The sequence below is a fragment of the Pholcus phalangioides genome, unplaced genomic scaffold, assembly GCF_987345545.1.
Source record: "Pholcus phalangioides strain wild (caught in Gottingen) unplaced genomic scaffold, Ppha-v1.0 ptg000022l_1, whole genome shotgun sequence".
Lineage (NCBI taxonomy): Eukaryota > Metazoa > Arthropoda > Arachnida > Araneae > Pholcidae > Pholcus > Pholcus phalangioides.
Genome location: NW_028301615.1, coordinates 20,491,421 through 20,506,289, shown reverse-complemented (window position 1 = coordinate 20,506,289; position 14,869 = coordinate 20,491,421). Strand labels below are relative to the sequence as shown.

General features: G+C 33.4%; 1 protein-coding gene across 1 annotated transcript in view; it reads right to left on the bottom strand.

The window, feature by feature from the left end:
- The window catches only part of LOC149069974 (phosphatidylinositol 3,4,5-trisphosphate 3-phosphatase TPTE2-like), a 28,538-nt gene that overhangs the window by 4,974 nt on the left and 8,695 nt on the right, over positions 1–14,869 (bottom strand). The window contains exons 3-14 of the mRNA XM_089250189.1: positions 14,138–14,185; positions 11,882–12,043; positions 10,186–10,299; positions 8,350–8,504; positions 6,440–6,504; positions 6,267–6,327; positions 6,108–6,189; positions 4,990–5,140; positions 4,375–4,455; positions 2,447–2,552; positions 1,336–1,433; positions 567–662 (exon numbers count right to left, since the gene is read on the bottom strand). Coding sequence (XP_089106315.1) covers positions 567–662; positions 1,336–1,433; positions 2,447–2,552; positions 4,375–4,455; positions 4,990–5,140; positions 6,108–6,189; positions 6,267–6,327; positions 6,440–6,504; positions 8,350–8,504; positions 10,186–10,299; positions 11,882–12,043; positions 14,138–14,185 — 1,219 coding nt within the window. The remainder of the gene's footprint in view (positions 1–566; positions 663–1,335; positions 1,434–2,446; positions 2,553–4,374; positions 4,456–4,989; positions 5,141–6,107; positions 6,190–6,266; positions 6,328–6,439; positions 6,505–8,349; positions 8,505–10,185; positions 10,300–11,881; positions 12,044–14,137; positions 14,186–14,869) is intronic.

Genomic DNA, 14,869 nt, shown 5'->3' with positions numbered 1-14,869 from the left:
ATGTAAGTCTAACAGAATCATGCACAGTGTCAAGGAATTCCAGTTATGGACTGTGAAATTGTGGGGGCATCAAATTGCAAGAACTGTTGTACAAAATTGTTTCATTTGTTTAAACATCTGTTGTGACAGGTTCAACATAAAGCAGGAGTTTTCAAACTGAGGCACGCTACTGAAGTTTCTGGGAAGAGGCATGAAAACTTCAGAAATTTTTTTAAACTATTGTCAGTGACAAGCATTTTAGAGCTCAACCTAATTTTAAAAACTAGGACATGCAAAAGTGAAAGTTTGTGCGACTCGCATGTAATTTTTTTCAAGTTCACAGGAACCATATGCAGATTTTGGAAGCTCTTGGGTGAACACTGAAGTGAAAAGTTTGGAAAATAGAAAAAGTAAAGTACAAAAAAAATTGCTTTATTTCATGTGTAGGTTTATTTTCAATCCAAGATGGGCTTTTTATCATCATTTTTCATGTGTACAACGCAGCTTCAATCATTACCCAATCCAAAACATGTTTTCAATGAGAACACTGATATTAACCAATAAAAAAAAATTAGTAAAATACTTACAGATGCACATTGAAATCTCAGTTTTATGTCCCCACGTAAAACAGGGCAATTTACTAAAGTCACCTCTAGTACATCTGCTTCACTTTTGTATTCAGTCTATAAATGAATAAATATATATATGCAGCATTCAAAATCATTGGTGGTCCGAGACCAGTGTTTTATTACACAATCAGACCACTGAGAAAAAAATCATGGTGGTCCACTGGACCAGTAGCAAAGAATGTCACCAGTCAGTTTGACACTTGAAATTGTTTTATTTTTTGTTAAATATGCTAAAAAAAATCTTGTGCATTTAAGTGAAGATATTTTATTTCAATTATGTCATAATCAATGTTGCTGTTTGAATCTTGAAAAACCAATTAGTACATATTATTTCATAGCAAATATCTTTTGCAAAATGTTTTCTGAAAATGTAATTTAAAAAGAAACGTCTCTTCAAACCTCCACATTTGTTTGTCGATAAAGCCACAGAATCAACAGTGGTGGCTTCATAAGGTTTTAGTTCCAATTGTTTTTTGTGGCTTTTTGCATTGCTTTTGTTGGTATATCACTCTTCTAAATGACAATATATTTAGGAAAATGAATTTTTATTCAGAAGAGATTTTTCCACTCATAATGTCTGCAGACCAGTAGGTTCTCATATTCACTGGTCCATGGGACAAGTGACTAATTTTTCAATTCTAACGATGTATATATGTATTCTTCAGACATATCCTTATCATTCAAAAAAATGCATAACAAAAAATTAAAATAGTGATAACTGGCTTACCTGGCAATTCTTATTCTTTCCAAAATGACATTCAAATACCTTCAATCTTCCATTGAATATTTCACACTGCATATCTGATCCATCGCCTTTTCCTATGCCTGTATATGTACAAATTATATTTCTTAATAATGTCTACGAAAACCCAAAAATAAATAAAATTTAAGAAATTATTCAACACGTTGTATTAATAGTCAATACTTTGTGCAATGTCTATCACTTTTATTGTCACCCTGCATATAACATCAGTTCCTAAAACCTTGCCAGCATAATTAGTTCAAACTGGACAAGCTCCTTATTAAGTCACAATGCTTATGAAATGACCTGTGCATCCCATCCAACTGTGCAACACCGCCTTTATACAGAGGTGATGTTGTGCAACTATTACAACCATACATGCACCTTAAACACATTCCTCTGTAGAATTTCTAACAAATCAGCATATGCCAGAATACATGTCCAGAGTGTATGTGTGGCCCCTTATGTATGCGTTGTCTGAGTTGTACTTGTTTCATGTTCTTGCTGGTGCTTGCCATCTGTCTGACTACCACTTAACCATGCGTAACAGTAGTTACACATTCCTCTACAGAATTTCTAATGAATCTGTATATGTTTTTGCATGGCCCTAACGTATTTATGTTTCCATAGTTATGCTTGTTTTGAGTTTTTGCTGGCACTGCCATCATTCTTCCATAGTTTGATGTAAAGATGGTAAATGTGCTTAAATTTTCATGTTATGTAAGCATCATGTTGAAGTTGTGTTTGCTCTTCGCAGAGAGACATTTTCAAATAGGGAACCAGCTCGCATTCACACTTTAAAGTTGGGAAACATGCAAAAAACCAGCAACAGGATTCAAACATGGATCCTCATAAGGAGAGTCCAACATTTTGAGGATCCAGGTTCGAACCCTGTCGATAGCAATGTCTGATTTTTTTTTTCTTTCAAACCAAGCACAACTCTGGTCTATCGTCATGGGCAATTTACCGCCTAGTGAGTTGTGCTGGAACAGTGTGTACCTAACAGTCTCAGTGCTGGGTACACACTTACACTTCCGACACAACTCACTAAGTAGTAAATGACTGACTGCAGTCCATTATTCTGGAACATTGTTACCTGTGAGTGCAAATATCTTCATCAGTTTCAGTTTTAAAGGAACTTCATCTGGAGGAATACCCCCATATTTTTCTTTGATCTGGCCAAAATAACCCACATAACGGTTCTGAAAAAAATATATATATGTAAATGATCATTTGATCATTTTTGTCACACCATAGTCATTATACATAAATTAGAAACAGTGTATATACGTGATAAAATATTATACAATGCCCATAAAGAATACTTATGGTTGTCTTATTCTAAGTATGAATAGCTTCTCGATTTACCCCAACATGTTTATCGTATTTCTTTTTAAACGTGTCAATTGTGTTACAATTTACTACCTCCGGGGGTAAGCTATTCCATTTATTAACAACTCTATTAGGGAAAAACCTCCCTACAACATCATAACCTAGAATTGTCCTTTACCAATCAATACTGGTGTCCCCTTGTAAAAGCAGTGTATTGACGGTGTAACAATAATTCATAGTCCATCCCGTTAAAAATTTCGAACACTTCGATCATGTCTCCCAGACACCTGCATTCATCCAATGTGAACATATTCAAAAAAAGAAATATCTGTTCAGCCCCGTGTGCCAATAACAACACGCGTAGCTCTTCTCTACACCCCTTCAACTAAGTCTATGTCCCTCTGCAGGTATGGTCTCCAAAACCTTACAGCATACTCCAGTCTAGGACGAACTAAGCCTCGGAAAAACGGAAGAATGGCTTTAGAACTTTTTAAAAATAAAGCCAAGCATTCTATTTGCTTTTTTTTAACCACCGTGAACAATGTTCAGAAAGTCTGAGCCGCTCGTCAATGAGAATTCCCAAATTAGTCACCCTAGTTACATCCGGGATAGTCACACCATTCAATTTGTAAGAGAAACATGGGTTGTTCAAGCCAAAATAAGCAGCCATACACTTGTCAACGCTAAACTTCATGCTTCACTCATTTGCCCATGTTCCAATCCTGTTCAAGTTTGTATGGAGCAACTCCCTATCGCTTTGATTCCCGATCCAGGCCCTCCATAGCTACCATAGTTTCTAAAAAATCTTTATTATTACCAAAGATTCTGGCATTTATTAGCACACATTATAATTTGCCCTGTGATTTTGTGTCAATCGAGAAGCCATCCAAGTCAGAGGTGGGTAAATCACCATCCATACTGTTATTATTAACAATAACTAACCCGCATTCCAGTCTACATGGTCTGGGAGTAAAAAACCTGACCCTAGTCTATTATAAACCTCCCAGACCCCACTCCTATTCAGATGAATCCCATCCCAACGAAACCACCTGTCAGTAAATGTGGGAAGCTCCAAGAACGTGACCCTCCAGCAAGGAGCAAATGTCCTTTAGGCCTAAATTGGTTAGAATTTGAATTGGTTCGTTTTATCATCATCATGTAAGAGAACAAAATACAGTCAAACTCTGATTTAGGGCCATCATTTATTTCGCAGGATTCTATTGCTATAACGAGTCTGGCATTACATCTTATCCCAGTTTAACACAGGTAAAGCCCAGAAATAAAAGATTTGTTCACTGAACATTTTGGCCCTGAATCACCTAAAACATCTGTTTTATTAATTAGAAAAAAATATATTTTTCTTAAATGAAAGAACTTTATTTTTTTCCCTGAATGTATGAGATTCCAAACTTAATTTATAAAACAGAAATTTCATTCATTTCTCAGCACTTATTTCATAAATTTTTTTTTTAATCGCCTATTTTCAAGGAAGAATAAAAGTTAATTTTTTTTTGTTTTTTCTATCGACATGGGCAATTCCAGAAGACAAAGAAAAATACTTTTCATGAATATTACTAAAGGATCAGAAAGAGAAGTATAAAATTAAGACAATCAATTTAAATCTTGATTTGACCTGTAAAAAGTTAAGCAAGGAAATATTTATTACATCATTTCAATATAAATTTATATTACCTGACTTGGTGTCTCCACACCTTGAAATTTTGCTCCAACTGACAAATCAGTTCTCCTGTTTCCAAAATAGTCTAAACTCGCCTATAAAAAAACCCTCCATTAATTATTTGATGATTTTGTCACTCTTTGGTCTTATCAGGTACAAAAGGGCAAATCAGACTACAACACTACTAGTTTGTAGCACGTTCATATATATATATATATATAATACTTTTTCACCCACGTTTCTCATCAAGAGATTTGGGAGTTAATCACTATGTGCAAGAACTTTTCACAGTAAGTAACTATGTAATGTGTGATCATCTTGATAACATCTCTTTTTTTAAAAAGTATAATCATGTCACATATTTTTAAAATCTTATTGCTCAGTACTGGTAAAAGTATTAAAAAAAAGATATACTACCAGCTATATTATACATAGGAAATTAACTTAGAATATATTGGAAAATTTTGATATCAAAATTTACATCAATAAATAGTATAATTATTGGTAATATATATATTTCAAAGAATTGTTACAGAAAAATTCTTTAAAATCCTCAATAATCATTTAACTTTTCACCTAAAATAGACCACATTAAATAAAAATAAATATATGTTTAAAAAATATATTACCTCAGCACTTCCAAAGAGACCAGCTTCAACAAGCCATACGCAGATAAGTGTACCAGTCCGACCTTTACCACCTTTACAATGGACAGCAATAACATTGTCTTTGTCTAGCTCGAGCCATTCTTTGACATTTTTTACAAAACGGACCATGTCTCTGAAAAATGAAAGAAATATACTAATTGTATAAAGTATTGTGAACCTGGTTCTCATTCACCTTAAAACCCTGAAGACCACAATTTTTAAAAATTGTTTTTATGGTTTACTGGGAAAACCAAGTTCAATCTAACATATTTGCTTCTATCCATGCCATGTAAGCCCAGCCCAACACAAAGTGAATTTATTGTGGAAAGTGTTATGAGTTGCTTTAGCCCATGATTGCAAATTTGAATGGCTAATCAAGAAAATTGAACAGGAGGAGAATGATGATAAAGTTGATATCATCAACAGGCGGTTGAACTAAGTCCACTTTTGTCATAATTGTACAATGTGTGTTGATATGAGAATAACACACATTCTTTTATTTACATAGTCTTTCTCATTGTTCGACAGGGGTTGTGACCCAGAATTTAGCTACAGGAGCTTCCAAGAAAGGTTCAAATCCATTAACAGTCAGGGCTTCTTGAGCTATTGATCCCACCCTTATCTGGTTTGCAGACACTTCAGAGAAGAGTCATACAAATCCAATTACAGCCATAGATTTTGAACTATAGGTCATGATGCAAACTTAATACGCAGATGCTTTCAAGAGGGGCCATAAAAATCCACTTACAGCCAGGGATTTTTGAGATATGGGTCACTACCCACGCTTGATTCATAAGGGGCTTCAGAGAAGGGTCGTACAAATCCATCTACAGCCAGGGATCCTCAAGCTATGGATCATGACCCAAACTTGATCCACAAAGGCTTCTTAGATTAGCTGTACGAATGCACTTACAGTCCTGTGGGGGGGGGGGGGGTATAAATGCACTAATTGTGTCACTAGTTTCACTAATTTTTAAGAAAAACAGTCCCTCGTGGGTCACAAAGTTGATAGTGTTGATTTTGGGTTATGGCTGAAAAGGTTTAAGAACCTCTGGATTAGGAGGAACATGATAGCAGGTTTGTGTGAAAGCACAGCATACCTTAGAGAAGGAACATTATGGTCATCAATGATGAACCTTTCAACCCTTCCATAAAAATGGGAATCATCATAAGTTCTTTCACCTGAAAATACAGAAAATTACTAAACTCGAAATGATTTCAAAAATTGTACGAAGAGTGGGTGTAAGAATGGAACTTACTGCATAGATTATAGACTTTATAGTGGTCTTTATGCTTTAGGTTCAAAAATCTTGCAACTTCCTGAACAAGGAATATATAAATTTAGTCTCTATGAAGATGATTTAAAAATGATTTTTGAAACATCACTGATATGATTCACAATGAGAATATTTTGAATATTACTGTCTCTCACCTTGATTGGATTTCTGTATAAAGACATCTGCCCATATGATGGGAAAGACATGGCAATAACTCTCTCTAAATATAATTGAAAAAAAAACTATATATATATATATATATATATATATATATCAAAATTTTAATTCTTATTTGCGAAAACTTGACTACAGTAGAACTTCATTATAATATACCCTATTATAACGGATGACACTTATAAAGGGCAATTAAAAACAATAAAATAAAGGGGGCGCTTTTTAAACATTGACGTGTGTTTTGCATAAGCATAGATGTGCTGCATGACTCATATACTGCTCGCCAGCCAGAAAAGTTACAATTAATGCAGTGTGTATACATACACATTTCCAATTCAACCTGTTATTTTCAACCTGTTTATCAAATAATGATATAAAGGGTGGACGAAAAGTCTTGGACACATTTTAAAAATTAATAAATCAACCGATTGACATAAGGTGTGATTAGCACTGAAATACTTGTCATGGCCTAATTTTTTTTTTAATTTATTTATTTTGGTAAATTAAAAAATCAGCTCAAATTTTATTCGCAGGTGGCACAAATTCTGTTTCTGTAAAACAAAAAACTTTACATAACATAAAATGCTGCGTGAACAGTGCATAATTAATATGTATGATCATTTGTGTTGCATAGAACTACCATTTTTCAACATGAGCATCCTTTCAAGTATTCAAATGTAGCCCGAGCTAAAAAAGGCACTCATCGAAATGTGATGCCAACAGTCAAACATTAATTATGCACTGTTTGTGTTGCATTTCATGTGTTATGCTGAATTTTTCATTTTGCAGCATTACCAGTGAGTAAAATTTAAACTTTTTGTCTAATTAAACTGGATTTTCCTTAAAACTGACAACTTTTAGCCCTAGTGGTCCATAATTATGAGGTTCTTACTTACATAATTTTTTTTAATCCAATGAAAACATTTAATTTTTACTACAAAATAGTGTTTTATGTTGCATGGTAATATAAAATTCTCAAAGAAAATTGAAAAATAAAATTATATGTCAAATGCTTTTTAACCTATTTCACATTCGTGTTTTTAGTTTTTGAATGAATTATGTAAGGCTCATACAAAGAGCAACATGTAAAATAACCACTATGTTTCTATGAAAACTTTTTTTCCATCTGTTTTAAGTGTGACTCATACATCCCAACAACTTATTTACAAAAAAAATACGATAATTTTATTAGAACAAACTTTATTTAGAAATTAAAATTACGTTTTTTTTTAATTTTATTTGTAAAAAGACTTCTGTTAATGTTTATCATAACGTTGTAGAAGTTGTTTGGGCTGTTCAGCGGGGATGTGATTGATTTTTTTTTACATTTCCTCTATCCAAGTGGTGGAGATCTTCAAGAATGTTGTAGTTATTGGCAGACCTTGTACTTATACCACTTCTCTCCTCAATCAAAATCGCTGTTGTTTGATTGGGTGCTACTTGTGAGTTTCAATTCCTGGTTAACCTGAGACAATGTTCTTTTACTATGTTAAATCAGACATTGTGAGTGTGTTTCTTTTTTAAATATTCTAACAGTTATGGTGTTTATGAATATGTGTAGCCTAGAATTTCCAGGACTATCAAAATACATGAACACCATTATTGTAGCACTATGAAAAATATAACTTGCTGCTCAGGCAGGATATGAATAATGCAGATACCAACCATTCAAACAATGATTTGTTACAAATAACAAGCACGGATTGATTTAGGCCAAACTTGGAGCAGCATTGTAAACTAAGCAGAGGAAAGTGTAAATACAGGCTTTATCAACAAACGCCCAACACTCCCAAGCAAGTGAAACAGTGAAAAATTCCATCAAACAATCTGAATAATTCTTTATACCGTGATTGTTGAGTAAAGCTTTGTCATGTCAATCTAATATCCATACCTGTTACATATGTCAGATCTAAATCAAAGCCATCCTTTTGATAACGTCTCTTATTTTCTGATACCATTTGCCTTGCACTTTTAACAATATGTTTCCTCTCTGTGTATAGGCGAGCAAATGTGACTATTCGTATCAATCGTCCAGCAACAACAAGCCTTAAAAATAGATCCATATATCAATCCCATAAAAATATTTGGATTAAACATTTCAGCAAACAACCTCAATAAACTGCTCTAAGCAAATATTCAAAATGTTAAATTTTTATTACTAGCTATATGTTAGTGCCATTATACAAGAGGGAGGGGCTGAGGGTGTCTGAAATGTTTGGAACTTGTGGGTGCTGATGTTGATCTTTGAGTAGGAAATTTTGATTTTTAAATCATTTCAGTGGGTGCTCAGACTTAGGCAGTAAATTACCATGGATGCTCAAGCACCCACGGCAGCCCTGACTCCGATGCAACTGAAAAGGGCACAGGGAAGCTGTAAACCCACCCCCCAGAGGATCAAAAATATTTCTCAATATCTTTTAAAAAAAATTAAAATATCAAAAGTAAATACCATTGTATGCCATCTTCATAAATTTTTGTTAATTTAAAATACTTTTTAAAGATTAGCAATCAATTCCAAAATCTCGGGATGAAATTTATTGTGCACAGCACCCCCACCCCTATAAACATCAATACCGTGTATGCTCCAGCCAATATATCATAAGTAAGATAAAAGAATATTTATCTCTACCATGAAAAAAAAACATTTTTCTAGATGGCAAACTTTTTAAAATCTTTCATACCCCACTTTGTTCCTAAATATTTAAATTTTTGTACATGAAATTCCTTACTCTTATCTAATGAAGATAAATTCATATTTTTTTTCATAGAGCTATTCAAATCTTTAAAACAGTTATTCTTTCACTCATTACATCTTAATGCAGATCTATGGGGGGTAATCACCCCCAACCAAGTAAAATGTGATAATTCATGAAATTTTCAGAACTTCTATATCATAATATTGCATCATGCAATCAACCCATTTAGAAACGTATCACTTTCTATGCTGTGGTTAAAAAAAAAACTTGGAAGGGGTAATTTTTCTTTCCCAAGAGAAATGGGAAAAAGAGCAAACTCTGAAAATAGTTTTTGCAAAAAATTTGGGATGGCCACAAAAACATAACAAACTGGAACTGTCCATGGAAAGTATGAGACGTATGGTCACCCTATTCATAACAAATAATTTTTATCAATTTGTAAAATCACACCTTCCCCAAACAGTGTGCTTGCTCTAGATCCACCCATGATTGCAAATGTGAATAAAATGTCAAGATGCTTAACAATTCCTACACTATTATAGCAAGACATAGCAACAAGCCTTTGGGAAAGACAGTATTTGTTGACAGTCAACACCACTCAAAACAAGGTCATCACTGCTCAACAAAAAAATAGTAATTTCCTACTGAATAGGCATGAACTTTATGAGCCGAAAATTAATTTTCATAATACGTAGATACTTTATCATGAGAAATTGCAATAAAATGGTAAAAGAAATCAATAAAAAGGTCACAGAAAAAACATAGCATTTGAGACTCTCTACTAATTAAAACTATTGTCATAAATAAAAGGTTTCTCCAGTGGTATCACTTAAATACATTTCATTAGTTACTATGTATATCATATTAACTGCTATGATGCTGAAGGTTAGAAAGTTCAATTTAATTTCAGAATGTTTAAAAACACATGGCAATTAGATTGTCTAGATTTTTTTGAATAGGAGATAAGTTAAAACGAATCAACAAAAATAATAAAAGATTTTTGAATGTTAATAAAAAAAACTATCACATACTTTGCATATCCGAAACCAAGATCAACAGCTGTATATATCACAGTAACAATGAACGAAATTATAACTACAACCAGATCAACAACATTATACCATTCCATGAAGAAGCCTTTTATTCTGAAATTTAAAATAAAATACATGAATGAGAAATTGCAACAATGTTTCTCTCCCTCAACATTACATGCATCATTCACAAAATTTTTAAATCACATTATCGAAATGAAATAAGAAATACAAATATAGCTTAATTGAAAATAAAACAAATCATCTCACTGGATTAAAAAAAACAACTCTTAGTTTTAATTTATGACATCTTCAAAACCTTAAAAGAAAATTTATGATCAAACATGTTCCATTCATTAAGAAAATATGAGATTTGAAGCAGCTGCCAATGTATATTGCTTAACTCGAATAATAATTTTTTAACCTCCACAAATATAAGTTTCAGACAAACACATAAGCCAGTGGTGCTAAAAAGTTTTACCCCTGCGGCTTCATTGACCTATGGGCAGAGATACGGGGAGGTGCGACTGATCTAATGCATATGGTCGATGCTGCTTATTAAAATCACGGATGTTACCATTCGGGTATTGTTATCCCTTTCTTTATGGAACAGACCAATATCACACCATAGGAAAAATTTGTTTATAGTTAGAGACTGGTTTGTGTGTTATCAATTTCTTTTTCAACAAAAGTTTTTTTTTTGTACATTTTGAAGCTAAGGTTTAACCAAACATTTTTTCCCCCCTGTAAGTTATCGTTATCAGGCTGCAAAACTGTAGGAGGATAGAAGGTGTTCTCTTCCCCCTGTTATAAATAATACAAATTTTACTTAATGTTGTAATGGGACTGTAGTATACGTTGATTCATTTATGTGTTGCAATGGCCTTATAATGAAGGCAAATGTATGACAAAAAAAGCTTTTTCCTTCTGTTTGTGATCAGTTTCTTTCAGTTGACCAGATTCAAACTTATTTTTGCACGCGGAGACTCTTTCTCAAGGGATCTATGAAACATATTTCACATTTAAAAAGTATCCAAATTCGTGACAGTTTCATTCTGAGACCTCAAAATGGATGAATAAAAAAAACCAAGATTTTAGTTTAAAAGAAAAAAAAGAAGTCACGTTTTGGAATAATTTTTAAAAAATGGGACAGTAATTTTACAAACAATTATGTGGGAATACACCCCATTTGACCAAACAAGATGTATGGTCAAGGTCATCGTACTTGCAAACTGAATTTTTTGGATATAGTTATCATTCGGTTATTGTTATCAGAAACCGAGTTCCGATGTGATTATCTTAAGCGCGTGACTTATTATGAATTGACCTTATTCCGTCCCCCACCCCAGCCTTTCACGTCTATCTCCGCTTATGCATTGGCTTGGCCATTATTTATCTGCAGCTTCCCAGAATAGTATAGAAAAGAATCTCTCTTCAAAGCACTGAAAGGGCACACGTCTATGCACCAACTCCTCACGACACCCCTAGGAACAGTGATGCACACTTTGAGAAGCACTGACTTAGGCCCATGGTAAAAAAGTTATCCCTTTTTCCTTGAATAACTTTCTAAATACTTTAAAATTTTTCTAAAATTATAGCTTTTGAAATCAATGTGATTTACTTAAATGCAATGTGTACTATGGGACTAAGAGGGGAAAAAATGTACAAGTAAAATAAAAATAAAAAAGCTTTATACCCTTTAGCTGCTATCCGAAGGAAAACTTCGAGTATAAAATAACAAACAAAACACAGTGCCACAATTTCATAAGCAGCTTCTTCATTTCGTGATTTATTAGGAATACATAAAGCAGCAACTAAAACACATATGTCCACAATAATTAATGCTAAACTGAAGGCTCTGCAAGAAAATAAAAAATGTACACAAATGAAATTTGCAAATCAGACATCCATAAATAACAAACATATATATAATCAGTAACAGAAGTAATTTGAAAACATTATGATTGTTCAGCTATTCAAAGTTAAGATCAATAAATTCCTGTCTATGTTAGAAAATTTAAAAGAAAAAAAAAATTTACAATTGACATAAGGGTTGGCTTTAAACTTTGTGATGGTGTGACTAATTTATGATTTTGATCATTGCGAGGGGGACAAAAACTTGAAACTACTTTTTTTTTCATTTAAATAGATTTCATTCCATGACAGTATGCAAAAAAACGTGTATTTATAGGTATAATGTAATTGCCTCCCGCATCATTATATCTGCTGTACCTTTTTAGGATACCCTTTCATTCAATTACCATTTTCTTGTATTTTACTAATGAACTTCTGTCAGAAAATGCTTGCTAAATGCTCAGAACCATTCTTTTCAGACACAATATTAACTAAGTTGAGATGCAGTCCTATTATTTGATATTTGAATGTTATACAATGATGCTCTTTGAAACAAATCTTAATGTATAAGCACTGCATGATGATGATCATCATCGCTGCGAAGTCTACAAAACTATTTTTCAAATGTAAGCACTGAGGCACAGGGCTGTCTCAAGAGCATCATGGGCCCCCGGGCCAGGTGATTTTTCTGAGGCTCTATCAGGCAAATTCTCGGAAATTTCAACCAGATCTCATTTTTGTAAGGCCCCTTTTCTCTTGAGGTGCCCGGGTGGGCCCATGTCTTAAGACGCACTGCTGAGGCAGATAGGCCAAGAAATACTATACAGTAGAATCTCAGTCTGAGATGGATGGGACCAAGGCCACAATGGGTTATTAAAAATCTCAAATTATCCGAAAAACAATAAAAAAATGGTTTAAATGCTGGTTCCACTTGAAAAAAGACAAGCAAAGCCAGTACTAGCATACTTATTGTATTTTTATTCTTGAATATGATATAGATGAAAACTATGGGTTTCAAAAAATGAAGAATGTAAGTATGCAGAATTGAGCGATTGAGAAGTGCTGGGGATGAGATTGATGGTGAACAATGCTGAGACACATAGCTTTCAATTGCCCTTCCAATGATATTATGTAAGCAATAAGAGGGGGGCAATGCCATTGCCCACCATTACAAAGTCAAACTTGCTCCTCTTTCTCAGTGACCCACCAAAAGTTAAAATAGTCTATGTCTACAGGCACTGGAACCTAGGGGTCGATGGCTATTCCAGCCCCTAACAATAATTAAAGGAATACAATGCAATGCACCCCTCCCCCACCTACATAAGGGCTCGAGTCCTGTACATATGGGATGACTGATAACTTTCAGCTCCCTCAATGTTTTCTTCATGTTGGCGCCTCTGTCTAAGTCCATTCAAACGAGTCTAATATTTTAATATACCACTTGCCCATTATATAGGGCTTGCGGCTTGCTTAAGTTGCTTTCAAACTGAAATAATTTTACAATACATACGTGCTACAGAGTATTCCTGGGGGGAAAAATAAGGAAGTTGGAGGAAAAATAAGAGAAAATGTCTCAAGTAGAAAATTCGGAAATTTTTAGTGCCTCAGATTATCTAAAAACTCGTACTGTCATGGCTTGTACTGTTTTCAAGACTCAACTTCAATTTAAAAATCTTTTTTGTTTGCGAGAAACATTCACATGCTAAAAATATTTTAAAAAAAAGAATTTAGCATCTAATTTCAACGTGTATTGGGAACACAATGTCCATTGCTAATGTAATAATAATGAACATTAAAAATTATTGAAGGGTTATAAATATTTTGGCAACCAATTTCCCTCAAAAAATTTTACTACTTCAAAATAGGCATATACAATGAAAAACTTGTGAAATTAAAAAAATAATCTCATTCAGTAATAGAGCTAACCAGAAAAGTAGAAAATAAAATTATTTTAGAACCAAAATCATTATTTGTTTTCAATCTGTAACCATAAGGATTGGTGTAAGTCATAGATTATGAATAGCTGCGATTTTTTTTATCCTCGTGAGGTAATAAAAAATATTTGAGGTATTTTTGAAAGAAAAATTCATCAACTGACCTGAAAATAAAATGTTCTACAACCCGTTTAAGTTGCCTTTGCCATGGTCTGAAAATATTAATTTATGATCAAATGCTTGAATCAAAAATATGTATATGCATCAACAGGCCCTTACAAAAGCATGCATTCTCTTGTGAAAACATACATTTAAATGATAAATTATATTTTAAAAATGAAAATACAGTCACTGTTGCTTATTAGAATCATGGATAATGTTATCATTTGGGTACTGTTATCACTTTTGCAAGGTATGGTCCTATGTCACCATATCAAACATGGAAAAAAATTGTTTATGCATTTTTATAATACAAAATACTCCAAGACACTAGAGAAATCACTTTGTTAAAACAAAATTGTTATAAAAGGAATTCCAGGTTTATCAGGGATGCAAGTGCCGCTCATCCGTTTTGGAGCAGCAAACATTCATTTTTGGAGCAGAACTAAAAACTAACTATATCTGCAATATAAGGAGTAATTTTTTTTGTGATATGGGTTACAAAGTTTGAATATGTCTGCCCAATATCTATCTATCTATCTATTCTTTGAACTGATTTCACTTCTTGTAATTCTTTGCATTCTAGTACAACCCATTCATCGCACATAATTGATAGTTCTGTTGGTGATACAATGTTAAGCAACATCCCAGCAATGCATGAGAGGGAATGTGAAAAACAAGAGAGGGTGCAAACATTTCATTCTCTCTAACATGTTTTGGAAAGGAAGGACATATTG